The following is a 17336-nucleotide window of genomic DNA, read 5'->3' on the forward strand; positions in this document are numbered from 1 at the left end:
TTTGTGTGTAAAAAAGCTATTATACAGATGGTGGTTTTTTTTTTTTTTTTTTTTTTTTTTTTTTTTTTTTTTCCCTGTGTATATCTGAATAAAAATGCTTAACTTTATAATTTTATTTTGCGGTGAAGCTTTTTATTTTTTTTTCTTTAAATGAAAAATCTTTAGGAGAAGGGGGCTCTGATTTTTATTTTATTTTTTTTAAGGCTCTAGCCTGATGTTTTTTATTGCTCATCTCATTAGTTTTTTGGTTTTGGTTTGGATATGGCAAGGAGTTCTGCAGGGTTCCTGATGCCAATACAAGAAGGGTTCAACCAAAATGTTTTTATTTTAAGTAATAAATCTATTTTGATGGATAGGCTTGTGTTTTACTTGAGTAGAGTTAAAGTAGAGGACATGAGCTGGACTGAGTTATTTATGCCATTCTTGTGAGTTATCATTTATTCTGAAGCTTTTACAAGCGTCTTGTAGGTAACAGGTACATCGTAGCACCAAGAGAAGTCAGGCAGCACACAGAATAAAACCTAACACACAATAAAAGCTTGCCATCAAAACACAAATAGATATGGTTGTCTGCTCACTCTTCATCATCCCTGCGGAGCTAACAAGGTGGCTTTACAGCCATGTTTACACGTCCCTGTCTGTCTGTTAGACAGGACAGTCTCCATCATTGCATTTAAGCCTGGCCCAACAGCTCAATAGCATCACTACAGGTGATGGAAAGTGCAGCTCCAATCACCAGTTTCATGATTTAAAATATTATAGCTAATTTTAGATACATGCATATATACCTCATAAAAAAAAAATAAATTCTTCTTCATAAGACCCTCTTGGAAAGACAAGGTAGACACATGATTAGGCTGTCTCTTCTCAGCTTGCATCTCCCAAAGACTTCTGTAACAAATAGATCAGATGCAATGTTAATTAACAGCTCAACTAAACCACAACAGGGGCATAGAAACAGGCAAACAAATCCTTATTTAAACAAACTTTTTTACTAACCACATGTAGAACAAGGAACAATTTTATCTAAGATAAGTATTTTGCATTTAAAGGCAGCCTAAACAAGTTTCATTGTAATGAAAGCTCTATTCTTAAATGCAGAGTTTACAAGGTGACACCTCTGGGGTCCAAATTGTAGTTAAAACCCAGGCAGCGCTTGAGAGCCATTTCCCTGAGCCGTGTCACAGCTTCTCCAGGTAGGTCCTTCCTGACAAATTCAGGAACAAGGTTTTGTTTTGTCTTTATCTCGTTGTAAATAGTCTCCCCCTGAAGATGGAAAGGAGCTGTACCATACCCAGCGTATGCCACTAGCCCCCAGGAAGAAAATGCAAGGAACAAATATTTTTTTTTCGCCCTGCTATCTCAGTTATGGTCCTCACCAGGTGATGGAGCTGTTGAAGTGACACAGGGACCTGGTGTGGTGCACTGAGGGCAGCGGCACATCATAAGCTGTCAGACCAGCAAAAACAACGCATCACAAATACAGTGTTTATACATGTATATGTATGTATATGTTATCAGATAGATTCACAAGTAAAAGCATCACCCTCAGCCAAAAGAAATGATGGAATTCACCAGGGAAAGAAAGGTAGGACAGGAATAAGAGGCAACTGCTGTTCTTTCTTCATGACCATTTGTGGTGAATAGCTAATAAAAGCGATTCCAGTTCCCCAGATGGGGATGTGCTACTGGCTCGAGCTGTGTTACCAGTCAGTGCTGGCAGCTTTTTATTTGATCTAGCTGTTTTGCACTTATGTCCCCACCACAACATGGCACACACGTTGAAAACATTTGGAGAATGATAGTCCTGCAATAGCATTAAGCATTTAGAGAAAGCTTTTGTGGCATTCAAACCCACCCTCTTACACCTTGGCACATGCAATAAGCCACAGGTACCCAGAGCAAGAGCTGCAGCCATGAACCAGCCTGCTGCCTTGGGTGTGCTGGACATAAAGAAGACTAAAGGTTTGCTAGATCAGAGCAGCTGGGCTGGGCTCCCCAGGAGGTGCCCATACCAACCCTGCTCTGCCTGCGTTGTTCCTTCAGGAGCACCCTTCCTTCCCTCCCCACAGCTGACCTAGAAAAGAAAGGGGAGAGAAAAACAAAACCAGAACAAACAGCAGGTTATGATGTCAAGTTTCCCCTGCTGTTTGTTTTTTTCTTCCCAGAGAAATTCATTTTGTTCCCTTTGATTTGGCAGTTGGAAGAGGACAGGTGTACCTCAGTCTCCCAACTTGCTTGGGCCAAAATCACCTGTCCTGCTTTTCCTTACCACACACAGGAGAAAAAAAAAACTATTTAAGCATGTTGAGGAAGAACATCTGAAGAAAGCAACTCCTGTTCTGCCTACGGCACTGCCTTGACTAATATTTCCTCTGCTTTCTAGTCCCTTCTGCTGCTTCAAGTCTGACCATCACAGTGGAAGACTGACTGCCTCAGAAATCCCTTTAAAAAAAAAAAAAAAAAAAAAGTAATCTTCTGGCATTTTGCCAGTTCTATTCTGTCCATTATGGTTAAAATCCCTGTCTTGAGAGAGCACTTCTCATCAGCTGTGCTGCCTCTGACATGCCCAGCACCCTCCTTGCTCCTGGTACATTGCACAGCACAGCCTAAGCATCTATTTCACCTTTTCAGGTACTAGCATGGATTTGTCTACGAGCACTCAGGAAGGAGGCTTAGCTGGAAGCAGGACAGAACCATCTATGTTCACCACATTTGGATTTATATCCCAGGTGTTTCTCAGACAAGCACCCAGCACAGACAGCTAGCCCAAGAGCAGTGTTACAACACCCAACCTGCACGAACCTCATCACGTCCTGTAAAACAAAGAGCTACTACCAGGCTTTACCTTAAAATCCAGACTGGAATTATTTTTTGAGTTTGATTTGAAATATCACCACTATATCCAGAGTTTTGGGCTCACCTGAAGTTGCCCACATGCTTCTATGCCTTAGGAGGCAGCTGCTCTCACCTGAAGCAATATTCACATTACATCTTGCTTGTTTGCTGAGCGGCCGTAAAGCTACAGTGCTGTTGTTTGATACTGAAGGACGCCCTATGAACACAGCAATTTATTTCGTGAAACACATCAGCACACTTAGTTTTTACTATGCCCCCCCCCCCCAACTGCAGTTGTTCCTATCTATTTTCAAAGCAGCACTGGAAAAACCGCCAGCCAAAAATTCATATACCTATCCACATGTCAGGCAAGACATGAGTGATCCCAGCAGCCCCAGACAGGTTGAATTCCACAGACGATACTTCAAGGGGAAAATTGAACATTATTTCAATAAAGCCACTCTAATGTAAGTGTCACTGAGACTCTCACACAGCATGATTTATGAGCATCGTCTTACACACACACATTCGGCAATGCGTTTGCTGGTCTTGAGTCTCATGAATTTTAGTACAAAGACATTAACGATTAGTTTCTTGTCTCCATCATGTTGTGTAACTGCTGCTGAAACCCAGAATTACGCAGCAGCAGAACAGCCAGAGCACCACAGCGAGACCAGCCTCACACCATCCACACGCAGCCCCAGCGTCTGCACTGCCGAACCCCCGTCAGCCAAGAACCCGGCCCACCGCGGTGCTAAGTTCTTCAGCCTGAACAAGGGAAATACTGAAGCCCAAGTTTTAAGACCAAAGTAAAATGCAACAGCCCCACGGGAACTACAGGATCGCCCATTTAGCTGGGCAGGGTGCTCAGCCCTTGGTGGAAAGGGAGAGGCTGCATCCAGCACAGCAGGCCAGCCAGCAGATCTCCATGCACGTCCTCAAAACCAAACCTTCCAAAGCCCAAGCCTTCAGGCATCCCATCCTCAAATCAGAAGCTGCACCAACAGGGGCAGCCTCCAAAATAACGGCCTTGCAGAAGGTAAACTGTGTGAGCCAACCTTTCTCTGCTGCGAGTGGCTGGTGTGTGTGAGACCCCAGCTTGGTTGCACCTAGCAGCAGTGAAAACAGCCAGATATTTTGGTGCTGCTTGCAGCAAGCCTTACCAATTGCTTTTCTCTGAATTATAACTTACGCCTTATGCTCTCAACGCATCCCCCCCATTCAAGCCCCTAGCAAAGGGGCTGTTTGCCTGGGCACACGTGCATGCTAAATGTAGTTTTGTCAGCCTACAGTTGCTCTGGTGGATTTCCAGCACATTGCATTTGCTCATGACAGAGGTGCCCACGCACACCCTGCACAAACGTAGGTGGGCTGGCAGTAGCTGGGGGACCCCTTCTGCAGTAGTGCCACGTACAGGCAGTCAGCATAGCTAGGGCCCAGCCAATGCATTAATAGCTGTAATCAGCAGTTTAGCACTTTGTTTCTATCATATATTACCTGCCCATAAGTTTTAGAGGAGATTCAAGTTCTGCATCCTTAAAGAGTATGTGTAAGCATGTGCTGTTTTTGTTCTTATTTAAATCAGTTGAGTTGAAAGGCAAGAAATACATTAAGACTTATTAAAATAAAATAAAATATGCTTGTTCTAGATGAGTAAAGTGACCTAGAAAATCAAGTTATCCTCTGAACAGCAATTACACTAAGTTTGGAAACTTTTTAATTAAACTGAAACAGTAGATTTTAGTGGTGCATAAAGTGCTAATTTCAACTCTTCTTTAACCATGAACCTCCAGCAAGTCTCTCAGCAACAACAACAAAGTTTTGCATGAGGATGCCAGGTACTGAGAGCCAGCAAAGCTCTTCAAGTCCTCTAGCAGCCCCCCTCCATGGAGTCTCGAGGAGTTTCTCCTCCTTCCTGCCAGCTCGAGGGGGTATCTCAAATCACACCTTGCATTTACTGGCATCTCTTCTGAAGGCTTTCACAGCCAATTCCCCATGTTCACACAGGGAAAAATCCTGTCCTTGACACTTGCCCTCAACAGAGCATTTGTGGAAATGGAAAAACTTCTCTCCCCCTTTCCCTGGTTTTCTTGCAATCCTTAACCAAATGCTGTTTGGATGGTCTGGTTCTTCAGCACGCATGCACTGTGAGTAGCTGAATTAATTCCCTGCTGTAATTGTGCAAGAGAGAATATTTGCCACTAAAAACACTGGTCTCAGTATGCTAATGGACAGGAAATGGTGATAAAAAGCAGGTAAGCATTACCTTAGTTCCTGGCTCTGGCGGTGCCATTTAGTTAAGCATTAATGACTTGCAAACGTGCAGATCGAGGCTTTGTTTTCTGGCCAAGGTAATTCCAGAAGCCTCAGACCATGAGAAAAAATTTTCAGCCCTGGAGCAGCACGTCCACATCGCTGCTGCCTCTCTGGGGACCTAAAGCACAGATGGGCCATGAGAGCCCCACAAGGAATTGGATGTTCTTGCACAAAACGGTGCTACTACACCAGCAGGGAAACAGCAGAAGCTGGGGCTGTGTGTAATTATCAGGTCCCTGGTAATTAAACCCACCCAGGCACACATCATAACCCACCTCGAAGGGGCAGGGATCACACGGAGGGAGATGTCACAGGTCTATACACCCACCTGATTTCAGGATCACCTATCTCTGTCCTCAGTTTGTGACCAGTATGGCCAGATTTGGGGCAGACAGTGCAGACTTTCCTAACCGATACCGCTGTCTAGTCGGTGAGTTTTATCGCTTTCCAGTTTCAAAGGGAAGGAGTGCTTTGGGTTAAAGGTTTGTTATAGAGGATATAAATTCCATATGGAGGCTAGCTAGGAACCGCTCTACAATGCAATTACAGTGACAACAATCTGCTTATTTCTTTCTACTCTATTGACCCAATAAACATGAGTCATATCTCAAATATGGGACCTCTATCACCCAGCTAGATGGCAGGTAATTTTGTGCACGCTATTCAAAGAAACCTTTGGGTATTCACTATAGGCTCAGAACGTGGTCCTGCTAAGCTCGTCAAAATGATCATTAAGTATTTGCCCTTATTTGTGTTTCTTCAAGGAAAGAAAAAACATCTCTGCTAAAGATCCAAGCTTTAAATAGCAAAATTCCGTCAGTAAGAGAGAGGATCCAAATTCCCTACATAATAGCAAGACAAGAAAAAATGGGAAAAAAGTGACATTAGTTGATCAAAGGGGAAAAGAGGATTTTTTTTCCCCTTCTTTTCAATCAAAGTACAGTACATAGGGTTACGACCTATGCACTAAGCTTCCCGTTAATGGCAGCTAGTCTATAACAAGTTGACCGAATGACCCTGCTTCTAGTCCCATGAGAGTTATTAATAACCAGAGCACATCACCTCCACGTAGCACATTTGAAGCTCTCACTCAGGCGCAGAAGATGTACATCAGCACCAGCTAACGACATCAGATTTCCTGGGGAAATCACGGCTCACGCGTGCCAGCCAGCTTTGCAGCCCCAAATACAAGTCAGAGCCACTTGTGTCCGTGTCAAATGTGGGAGGCCAAAAGCTGTACTCACCTTGGTTCATTTGCTCCTCAAGATCCTTTCCTCAATGGGCACAACACTGCCAACAGCACATGTTGGTCTTCTTCCAGCCCTGCTCCAAAGGGAGAAAATGCAATTAAATGAAATCTGAAGTGATCAATTCCAGGGACTGTGCAGGGCTGGGAACTGTGACTGCTTCAAGCCAGGGTGGGTTTTTCTTTCCTCCCAGGGCTTGGCTGTGTTTTTGAAACTGTGCAGACCAGCAGTGGAGTTTGGGCTAAGCTGTTTCTGTGTGTGTTTGGGGAGAAGCTCAGCAAAGGTATTAAAAACAACAGCAAAGCTGTTTGCCCAGCCCTTAAAAAGGGACATGGCACAACCACTTTAAACGTCTCCACTTTCTGATGAACTTGCTGTTTTCACTAATCCTGTTTAATGACAGCTTCTAAATTAGGTTTTGATCTTGATGACAGGAAGCATCTCCCTATGCTGTTTAACTGCTAAACAAATGAAGGATGTAAGAGAAAACAAAAAAACAACATGGGCACCAAGTGCAAAGCAGGCACTGAGGTTTTGTTGCTGTCCGCAGTGGAAGCGACCAGCTCTGGGGAGGGAATACAGCTGGCTGAGAAGAAAAGCCATGCCTGAGCTGAGGTTGCTGCACAGCCCAGGTCTCAGAGACCTACCAGCAGTATCTGTATGTCCAACCCAGTCCTGCAGAAGCTTTCATCTTGCTCCAAAGGCTCTCTCTTCACACTGAACCCTGCCAGGCAAATGCCCCATCTCCCAGGTACACCAAAATCTGTGGCAAAGAGGCTGCTCCACATACCTCTTTCACCCTCTTAAATTTTATTTGAAAACACACAAAATTGCAGTGACATGCCCCATCCTTTCCATCCTTGCCCCTTTCTCTGGGGACATGGAGCGACATTGTCCGCCACAGCCCAGTCCCTTTGATTTTCATTCACCCCCCAAACAGCTTGGAATCCGGACATCACTTTCCTGATGCTTTCATCCTGAAGGCATGACATTGAAGCGATCCATCATCATGGTTTGTTAAAGTACTTTATTGGTGACCACGTATACGCTGTGCACATTAAGCTTTGTACAAAACCCCCTCCATTAACACCAGAGCAAGCGACAGATGCCGGAGCAGGCTCACAGGGCAGTTTGCCTCCAGCAGCGAGGGCCGGGTTCAATAAGAGCCAAATCAGCTACACCAGGCAGACTCCACCACTAAACCAGCCCCGCAGATAGCAGCCTGAGAAAATTAGGAAAACCTTCCCTGAGGAGCCTGGTTTGGGCCTCAGTGCCTGCTGCTGTGCTCTGCCTTCAGGGCCCTGCCTCCCGCTTCTGGTGCTCCCCCATCAAGCTTCTGTGCAGGTCAACAAGGCAAAACTCAAAACCTCATTTCAGTAGCTCTAGATCAGCAGGAAGGAGTTCCCACAAGGGAAACACCCGACAGCATCACTTGTCATCCAAGCCGCTCTCTGGCAGCAGGGCGCCGCTGGAGCCCTTGTTTTTGCGGATGCACATGCCGCAGTCCAGCTCCACGTCGATGTCCCCAAATTTCAGCTGGCAGGACTCGTTGCAGCTGCAGGGAGAGACAGAAACACAGCTCAGGTGCTTACAGGCAGCAGAGCTGTCAGCTCTGCAGCAGCAACCAGCCCTCCCCATCCCTTCCAGACAAGCCATGGAGCAGCCCATGCTCCCCATGGACACATGGTTTTCCTAACCCATGACACAGGTGTTGGGGTTTCCAGGGCAGGACAGGGTTTTGGAGGTGCTCTTGGCCCTCTGTGCCCCTCTCACACACGTACCAGCGAGATGCGGCTGCGTTGGCTGCCAGGACGGCGAGGGCACCCGCGTAGTGCCAGCAGAAGCACATGGTGAGGAACGTGATGTTGCTGCGGTCGGTTTGATCCCAGCCTGGTCCTCCCCACGGAGGGGTCAGCACAAACCCAATCTGGTCACAGACAGAGGAGGTGTTAGGCATCAGTACACATCAGGCTTTAGCACGTCGCTCTTTGCTTTCCCTCCTGTTTTTATCTCTGTGGCCAAGCTGCTTCAGCTGACCATGGGCTGGAGGCAAAATAATCCCAGTAACACCCAGACCACTGCCCTCAGCACCATCACCTCCCCACATGGACAGGGACCCAGGGGTGAGCTCCAGGAGGAGAGCGATGCTCTGCAGGCAAGTCTCAGGGCTCCCAGAGCAGCCCAGCATCCCCACAGAAAGCTGACAACCCAAACGCCAGGCTGAGGATTTAAGCTGTTTACACATCCAAATATTTCCAGTTACTTAAAACAAAAAGGAAGAAACTGGACCTAATTAAATAGAATGAAAACTCATGTTTGTTATTTCTGACCCTTCTGGGGTCTAATTTCTCTTTTTATTATGCAGGCTTGTCCATGCTGCTTGCATTATGTGCTCATATCTCCATGACAGCTCTAGCTCTAACCCTTGTCTCCCCTGGTTTCTTACCAAGATGTCCCATCCAGTTTAACCCCATCCAGTTTGCCCACTGCTCAGAGGAGAGCACTGGGTCCCACTGACCTGCCAGAGCCAGGAGCCCTGCAGAAGGAAGGTGCTGGTCCTGAAGGCCTCCAGGATGACGTGGTCTCGGAGGAACACCTCCAGGAGGGCACAGAGGGCTCCAGCAAAGATAGCCATGGCCAGCAGGGAGTGGAGGTGCTGGTCCAGCGCAGCATCGCTGTAGTCATGGAAACAGAAGAGCAAGCCTGCCAAGATTCACACTGCATTAGGGATTTGTCTGTTGTTTTTTTTTTAAAAAAAAACACATTTGAATATTACGACTATGCTCCAGGTCTTGCTGTGATCTGCCTGATGGGAAGAGCCACCTGTGAGCTCTACACACAGAGTAGCCCCTAGAGCCGCGGGAATCCCTGTGACCCAGCCAGAGCTGTCAGGAGCACAGCAATGGGCAGCTTCAGCTCTGAAGGGATTAGGGAGCTTTGCCTCAGGGTTTCCTTCTCTGTGTTGGGTGGGCACAACACATTTTTGTGACTCCAGAGAGAGCCAGCTACTTGTCACCAGGAGAAGCACGAATCCCTGGACACAATGAGCAGCCAGCTGTGGCTGGGCTCATGTTTGGAGAGGAACAGGGAGCACATTCTGCACCCTATCACCAGCCACAGCACAGCTGGGGGACTTTTGGCAGCTGGTAAACCCCTCCAGACACCCCATGTCGTTCACCTTCCATGAAGAGAGCCACAGACAGCAAGAGACGATCCAAGCCAAGCGGCAGCTTCAGCGGTGAGTGTGAGACAACGTCCACAATGCCGGAGAGGAGGAAGAAGAGGTACATGGTGGTGTAGTGCCAGTGGGCGAGGTCTGTCCAGCTGTGTGTCTTGGGGCTGTACAGAGTCATGTGGGGACCAGAGGGAACAAACTGCTCCACCAGTATCCCTAGACAGAGAGCGGAAAGGTCACACTTTTCCTTTTACATGGAGGAAAAGACAAACTTGGAAATGTTTCCTTGAGATGGGGAATTCATAACCGTATCTGCCCAGCATCATCTGTAGGAATGCCAGCAGGATCCCACCACAGATAGTGCCACCAGATTGTCCCCAAGCCCTCCCACAGAAGCATCCCACCCCAACAAGCCCGGTCTCATGGGGGAGAGCGATTGCAGCATGGTCCTGCTGCCTTGCAGGGCAGAGACTCTTCATCCCTTACCTGCCAGAGCAAAGAAAGCTTTGACCGCCCCTTCAAAGACTTCCGCACGCTGGACTCCATAGCTTGGCTGGTTCTCGGCATTTACTTTTCGTCTGAGATACTTCAGGGGGTATCGCACAGACCACCAGAGACCAAAAATGAGGAAGAAGGTGCCCCGGAGGGCACTGCCGAGGAAACTCGATGTCATCGGGCTCACTCACAGGGCCTGCAAGGACAAACAGTGCCTGGGGAGAAACTCAAATTATCCCCAAGGGAGGTCAGGCTGCTCATTTGCTTGGCTTCCCTGGGGAGCTGCACCCAACCAAGCCACTGCACCATTGGGTGCAAACAGGGAATGCCAGAGACGTGAAGTCACCAGGGAGAAGCTGCCACCATGCACCACTGTATATGTATGTATGCATGGGGTTGGATGCATACAAGCATCAGGACTTCATCGTGCTGAAGAAAAATGCATTAACACCCAAGAAAACAAAGCAGCTTTTAGAAGAGGCACCGTAACAAAGTTTTTTGCTAATAAAAAGCAACAGCACAATTATTTCCTTGGAACACGAGCTCTCTCCAAACCAGATAATTACCAGGGCGTGAATCCAGCCGGCGCCTTCAGCAGCTCCAGCCAGCCGCGGCTCTGCTGGGCTCCACAGCAGAAGGCAAGGCCAGCACCAGCACCAGCACCGCTCCCCAAAGGAGCCTTGTGCAGCTTCCCCGCAACCTCTGTGTTGCACGTGAGCAGTGACAGGACATCAGGGAAAGGCATTTCATCTCCAGAAGGAAGAGCTCAGGCACCGAGGGCATGCCACCGCGCCAACACCACCAGGCACCGAGTAGCAGCAGGGAAGGCAAGGAGAAACTTGAAGAAAGAGCAGCAAGAACAGAAGGAATAAGGAGTTATCTGAGCGCTTCCAGCTGTTATCAGGGCACGCTGATGTTACCTTGGGATGGTCTTGTCTCCTCCAGCAAGACCCCTCTCCTTGCTCTCTGTATACATCTATCGCTCGAGGAGATCTCGCTCCTTCCCTCCTCTCGGGCTCTCTGCTCCTTCCCTTCCACTCGCACTTGTGCGGAAGCGAGCGTTACTCACCCGCGGAAGAGCTACCACACCGCCTTGCATCAGGAGGGCCTTGCATCACAAATCACATCCTCGTGTTTATAAATACCAAAGGAAATTGCAGAGGCCGGATGAACAACTCCAGCACGTTCTCCAAGTCCTCCCACACGAGAAAGTAATTAGGCGCTGTGAAATTAGGGTAGGATGTGGCGGGGCAAGCACCTGAGGTGAGGGAGAGCTCTACAAGGTGTCCCCAGCCAGGTTTTGGCTCTAGTACTGGAGTCATTCAAACTGGTTCAGCGTGGGCAAGGACAGGATTTTGATTTCCAGGCTGTGTCACCCATCGCATCTCCAGGACACAGGTGATGTGGGGAAGGCTTGCAGCTCTTCACACCATGCTAGGGTTTCCTTTCAGGAGGGAAGTTACTCAACAGCCCTTCGGGCTGATGAGATCGGCCCTGTCCCAGCAGCTGGTTCAGGAGCTGGTGGTGGCTTTCTGCTGCGTTTTGGGTGCCTACGGGAGGGTGAAGTAGATCATGCCCCAGGAGAGCCCATGTCTTTGCTGATTATAGCTTGAACACCAAGGCTAGGGCACATATCTTCCTAGCACCTGCATCCACTTGAAGAAGTGACTAAGAACAAATGCTCTTAAATCACATTTAAACAGCGTGTAATTGCACGATCTATAACCAAATTTGACCATTGTCCTGCAGAAACTAACTTCAAGGACAACAGCCTGAAGCTGGAGTCAGGAACATACCCTGATCAAGATACATAGCTGGAGCATTAATTTTACATGCTTAATTGGAGGAGAGGAGTAGGAAAGCAGAAACATCCCACACTCAAGCATCAGAAACGAGCCCCAAGCCCACCACTTGGTCAAGCAGAATCTTGTCTATAACCCTCTCAAAAAGAAAAAGTTTATTTTAAGAAACAGCCACTATTTTTCAGATAAACCAACGTGTTTCCAAGCAACAAACCACTTGCACGGCTCACATACTTGAGGCGCAGCAAAACACCCCCCCATCCCCAAAACCATCCCACCGAGGCCAAACCCAGCCCACCTCACCCACCAGCTCCCCCAGCACCCAGGCCAGGCTCACACGCACGCTGATTGAGCTCCAGGAGAGTCGCAGCCCCAGAACGCAGTGCTGGCTGAGGAGAGGCACTCGGGTTATTTATTTTTCCTGCAAGCTACTATGCCTGTCAGAGGATGTGAAATACGGCTGCAGTCAGAAGTTATTACCTGAGCTGCCTTTCTCCCCCCGCAGCTCCCAGCCTGTGATGCTTTTCCTTTAGCAGCCGCACGGGAGCTGCCTTCTCTCCTTACAGCACTGCACATTTGGGCAGGACAGCATTTCTGCCCGATTTCCAGGCTCTCCCCCAGCGCCATCACAGCTCCAGCATGTGTCCAGCCAAATGGCACTGATGATTTTTGTCCCACACAGGGGATCGTTCCCGCTGGTTCAGGGACATCGCTGCTGCTGGGAGGATGCTGTCCACACGGATGCACGAGTATCTGTGGGTGCAACGATCAGCCCAGCAGGGAGAGGCAGCACCCCAGGACAACCAGCCTAGCCAGGGACATTTGGAGAGTCTTGTCCCAGATATATGTCTCTGTGGATCCTCCTCCACCCCTGCTGGGCACACCTCTCTTGTGCCAACAGCCCTTGCCCAGCAGCAGAGGCACCCAGCTTGTCTCCTGTCCTGCAAATCCTCCACCACGGCACAGCTCCAAAAGCTGATGACCCCCAGAAGTGCTAAAGCCACAGAAACTCAGACACTGCAGTGGCTGCCACCACATAAAACCTCTTGAAGAACTGGGCTCAATAAGCCACGTCCATCCCACGCACAGCTCAGCCACCCATTTCTCTTTACGGGGAATGAGAGCAGTTTACCTGTGACTTCTGCCTGTCCTTCTCCCTTGCCAGATGCGGGCAGAAAGGAGCGGTTATTACTCAGAAGTGGCAGATAAAGGGAGAAGCGGCGGGGAGGTGGCCCTCAGACAGGATGTTTAGAGCCGAGCATCCTGCAGGACAGCTCAAAGCGCACTGAGTCAACCGGCTTTCACAACCAGAGGCACCTCGGCCTGCTATTAACAAGAAGTCTCCTGGAGTTTGCCACAAAATCAGGAAGAGCAGCCAATTCCTGTTCCCATGGCAACCACATATATTCAGTTATCATGCTATTTTTTTTGGATGGCTGGGGAAAGAGTCAAGGAAAGACAAGGATGCAGCATCGCCCGACATGGCCAGGCCCTGCTGGAAGGGTTCTGAGGTCCCAGAACTGGACTCAGTAACCCCTTTATGGCATCTGGCCTTATGTACGATGCCTGTAGGCAGAAGTTTGGGGTCAGGGGCTCTCAAACCAGAGCTGAGCCCTTGCAAGCTCAATCTCCATCTCTCCAGTCTCCAGATGAGGAGGAGGAGTATGGCTCCTTTCCCCCAAAAGCAGGGTTGGCAGAACACAGTAGCCTGATTTTACTCCTTTTTTTTTTTTTTTCCCCTACTTGACACAACACTGCCCAACACCAAGCAGCTGCAGCCACAAACCATTACTGACCTGCAAAGCATGCCTCAAATTCCTGCGTGCCCAGCCTTAGCACCTCACCAGCCCCACAGATGAGCAATGCAGGTGCCTCGAGGCGAACGATCCCCCCATTGCCCCCAGCTCCCTTCGAAGCACTGGGTTTATGGTGCAGGAGCAGCGCTGCTCAAGGAGCAGGCCTGGGCATCTACAGCCACTCACTGCATTTGCAGTCTGGTAATTCTCTGAGCTGCAAACATTTACGTAACCCCCTGTGAACCCAAAAACCTCCCCAGCAGGGTACAGGAGGAGCCATGCCCAATGCTCAGCCCTGCAAGAGCCACGCACGTGAGCCAGCACCCCGGGGAAGCCCTGAGGCTGGAAGAGCAGGAGGCAAACCAGCCTACCCCAGGGTGATGGGCTGTTCTCCAGCACAGCCAGAAAGGCCACCGAGCCATAGCCAGAAGCTTGTTTACACGCATTATCTCCCTATCAGTGGCAGCAAGCAGGAGGAAGGAAGAAAAACAAGCAGCTGCTGGTGTGCTGCCGTGCTGCACCGCTGCCACCAGCCCTTCCTGCACGCAGCTCCAGGGCTTGCTCACCTCCAACAGGAGGCAACTCAGTGCTCGCAGGATGGAGAAATGCAAACAGGGACAGGGCAACAGACACTGCGCTCACCTGCAGGTGTTGCTTGTCCTATAGATTGCACGGTGGGAGCCAAGTGTATGTGGAAGGGGATCCCTAATTCCCAGGAAAGCCTGCAGCAGCAGAGGGGCTGCCAAAGTACAAGCACCAAGCCAAGCTTTCAGGAGCTTGCAGGGTCCACTAAGAATGAGCACTAAGAGAAATACAGCCCCCATAGCAGCCCTCCCTATGGATCCACCCAAAAATAATACTGCAAGGAGAGCTTACCTGGAGCATGCAGGTTACTGGAAGAGCACAGCAGCACTGTTTGTGTCTGGGTTTTCCCTTCTGCTAACAGCCAGCTCCACACAGCAGGATCCCAAAAAGCAGCTGAGCTCAAAGCCAGTCACCAAGCAGGAGCAAAGCCCCCCAGGACTGCAGGAGAACAGGAGCTGGGAGCCAGCAGCTGGGGGAAGAGGGGAAGAAATGAGGCCCAGCTGCACCATGCCTGTCCCTTGCCGTGGAGGTTAAAGAGCCAGCCAGGAGCAAAACCAGCAGAGAAAGGTTTCTGTGAAAGGGTAACTCAAAATAAAGTACCTGCCAGTCTGTTAGCAAAGCAGACTTTGGGAAAAGCTGGCAGTGCATGAAATGCTTGGGGAAAAAGGGTTTCCAGCCTTTTAAGGCATGCCCACAACAAAAGGTGAGGATGAGGCTGTGAGAAGTGCTTGGGAACAGGGGACAAAATGATGGCAGCCCCCCCAGATCACAGAAAGGGCCAGCCACACAGCATGGGTGCTATCACAGCTATCATGAACAGATGCACTCCAATGAACTGTGCTGAGCTACAATCCACTGGGATATGGGGGAACATTATGGGATAGTCCCAGTAATCGCACAGCTGCCCTGATGTTCCCAAGCTCAACACCAAGCTGAATTTGACTTCATTTTTTATTTTTTCTTGGCTGTAACTGCAACATCCTCTCCCTGAAGGTTCATCATCGGCCTTGGTGCTAATGAAAAAATGTGATAATGTTTGCCTACTTCCTGGGGGTGGTGGGAGGCACAATCTAATTAAAGGTTTGCCAGCAGCTCAGGCTCTGCAGATGGATGGTTGTTAGGGAATTGCAAAGTATTATTATTATTATGACGAATGCTAAGACAGGCTTTCATAAACAGGCACCAGGGGAGGTGAAGCAGGTGGTAAAAGCATAGGCAGGGCTTGTTCTGCTTCCTACGCTATCATTCCGGCCTTACATAAACGTGGCCGTGAAGGGTGGCAGCGGTAGATCCTATCTCTGGTCAGAACCATGAAATGAGCAGCTCATGGACAGGCTGTGCTGGGGCTCTCGGTGCTGAGAAACTGAACAACTGAGAAAGACAGAAGAAACAGGGCTAGGTATCACTTTGGGATAACCAGCAGCACCTCCCTGCCTTGAACAGGCAGAGCCCTGCACTGACCAACACCATCCACCAGCACCAGGCTGCGGTGACACAGGGCTAAAACCAAACCACCCCAAACATCTCCCAGGGCATTACAGCCCTTTTAAAGACTGATATGGCTACAAACATAGCTCGGGTCCACGCCAGCTGCATGGCCATTCGGTCCGTACATAGTTTCAAGATGCCAGCTGGTAATTCAATTTATATAGTGAAAAACGTGCTGGTTGGTAGTAAAGCTGTGTTAAAAGTAGTACTTCATTTAGGACTATCCTGGCGTGTCTGTCATATAAGAAATAAATGTAAGGATGGCTTTTGGTTGCACTTCACTATATAATAAGCCACCTCTGGACCACTTACTGTGCCCTCGGCGCCCAGCAACCTTCATGCCCTTCTTTGGGTACCAAAGCTATTTACAAACATGTTTCTTAGCTAAAACACAAATTGTTAATTCTCACCCAAAAAAAAATTCCTCAAAAAGCAAACATCACCTATATTTTCTTCTAACTTAACCACAGGCTGTATCTCTCCTCCTTTGCTGACCTTCATACCTTGGAAAAGAATGTGCTCCAGAGAAGGAAAACAAATTAGCAAGCACTATACTGACAGTCCTAGGATGTTTGTAGGACCAGGAGTTAATGAGGCAGACACAAGCTATTCCAGACTCTCAGTGCTACAGAGGGGAAAAGTGTTTTGTGGCCACATGGTGACAAGGGGACAAGAAAATGCTGGAGGAGATCTCAGAGGGAAAGGAGACTGCAACTTGATTAAGACAAACAAACAGAGCTGTGAAGAATTCAATAAACCCTTTCCCACCTTCATGCTCAAAAGCAACGAGTGCTTTGAAAAAAACACAAGGTCAGCTTTCAGCTGCATCCCCTCTGATGGAAATAACCTCCGGCTTTTGGGGACGGCAAGGAGGAGGGTGCCTGCAAGGTGAGGGTGACCTCGGCCAGCCTGGAGCAGCTTCTGCACGCCCAGCACCAGCTCTGCCACCTGGTGCTGCCCTCATGTGGCTATTTAAAGGGAAGAATTATGTTTTTTCTAATTGTCTTTTTTTTTTTTTTTAAAGAAAATAATTCAGAGCACTACTTTTTTTTTTTTTTTTTTTTTTTTTTTTTTTTTTTTTCTAATTTTTATTATCATTTATATTTTATTTCTTCAATTAAGGTTGTTTTCTGTCCTGGAGCACTCTAGGTGCTCAGTTTGTCACCCTGCAAATAAGGCTTGCTCTGTGCACTAGGAGTCAGCAGCTGCAAAATGCTCTCCCCGGGTCACGTCTCATCAGAGCAGCAAGAGGAATTGGCACAGGTTAGAAAAAAAAATATTCCAATCACCTCTTAGCAGAATAAGTATCTGCAAAATGCTTGTTGTCTTCATCAGTTACAATTCATGAGACTTAATTGCATGGTGTTTATCAGATGGATTTACAGTGGCGGATTACTCTGCCGCTTAATTCCCTTTGCACTGAGCCTATTGGCACCTCCCGATATCCAATGCTGCAAAATAAACCTGCTCCAAAGTGGTGGAAATGCAGGGAAGCTGACATTCAAGAAAAGCTAGTCTTTACAGCACTGCTATAAAGCAATAAAATCCTGACTGTAGCCCCCTTTGTCTGCAGCAACCTCTGTGCACAAGAGTA

The 17336-nt window shown here is 48.5% G+C and overlaps 1 protein-coding gene across 8 annotated transcripts; it reads right to left on the reverse strand.

Moving 5' to 3' along the window:
• Nucleotides 1–7673: 7673 nt before the first annotated feature.
• LOC137843693 (transmembrane protein 45B-like) lies at nucleotides 7674–16770 on the reverse strand. 8 transcript variants are annotated; one of them, XM_068659250.1, is made up of 6 exons: nucleotides 14546–16770; nucleotides 10063–10267; nucleotides 9580–9792; nucleotides 8920–9104; nucleotides 8183–8328; nucleotides 7674–7956 (listed from the first exon to the last, which is right to left on the reverse strand). In XM_068659250.1, exons 2-6 carry the CDS (start codon nucleotides 10247–10249, stop codon nucleotides 7830–7832), a joined length of 858 nt encoding a protein of 285 aa, XP_068515351.1. In that variant the 5' UTR covers nucleotides 10250–10267; nucleotides 14546–16770; the 3' UTR covers nucleotides 7674–7829. The 8 variants fall into 8 exon arrangements, with proteins under 8 accessions (XP_068515351.1, XP_068515358.1, XP_068515353.1 ...); XM_068659257.1 differs by lacking the exon at nucleotides 14546–16770 and adding an exon at nucleotides 12354–14506; XM_068659252.1 differs by lacking the exon at nucleotides 14546–16770 and adding an exon at nucleotides 12217–12351.
• Between the last annotated feature and the right edge of the window lie 566 nt (nucleotides 16771–17336).

Source organism: Anas acuta, chromosome 23, assembly GCF_963932015.1.
Source record: "Anas acuta chromosome 23, bAnaAcu1.1, whole genome shotgun sequence".
NCBI classification, from domain to species: domain Eukaryota; kingdom Metazoa; phylum Chordata; class Aves; order Anseriformes; family Anatidae; genus Anas; species Anas acuta.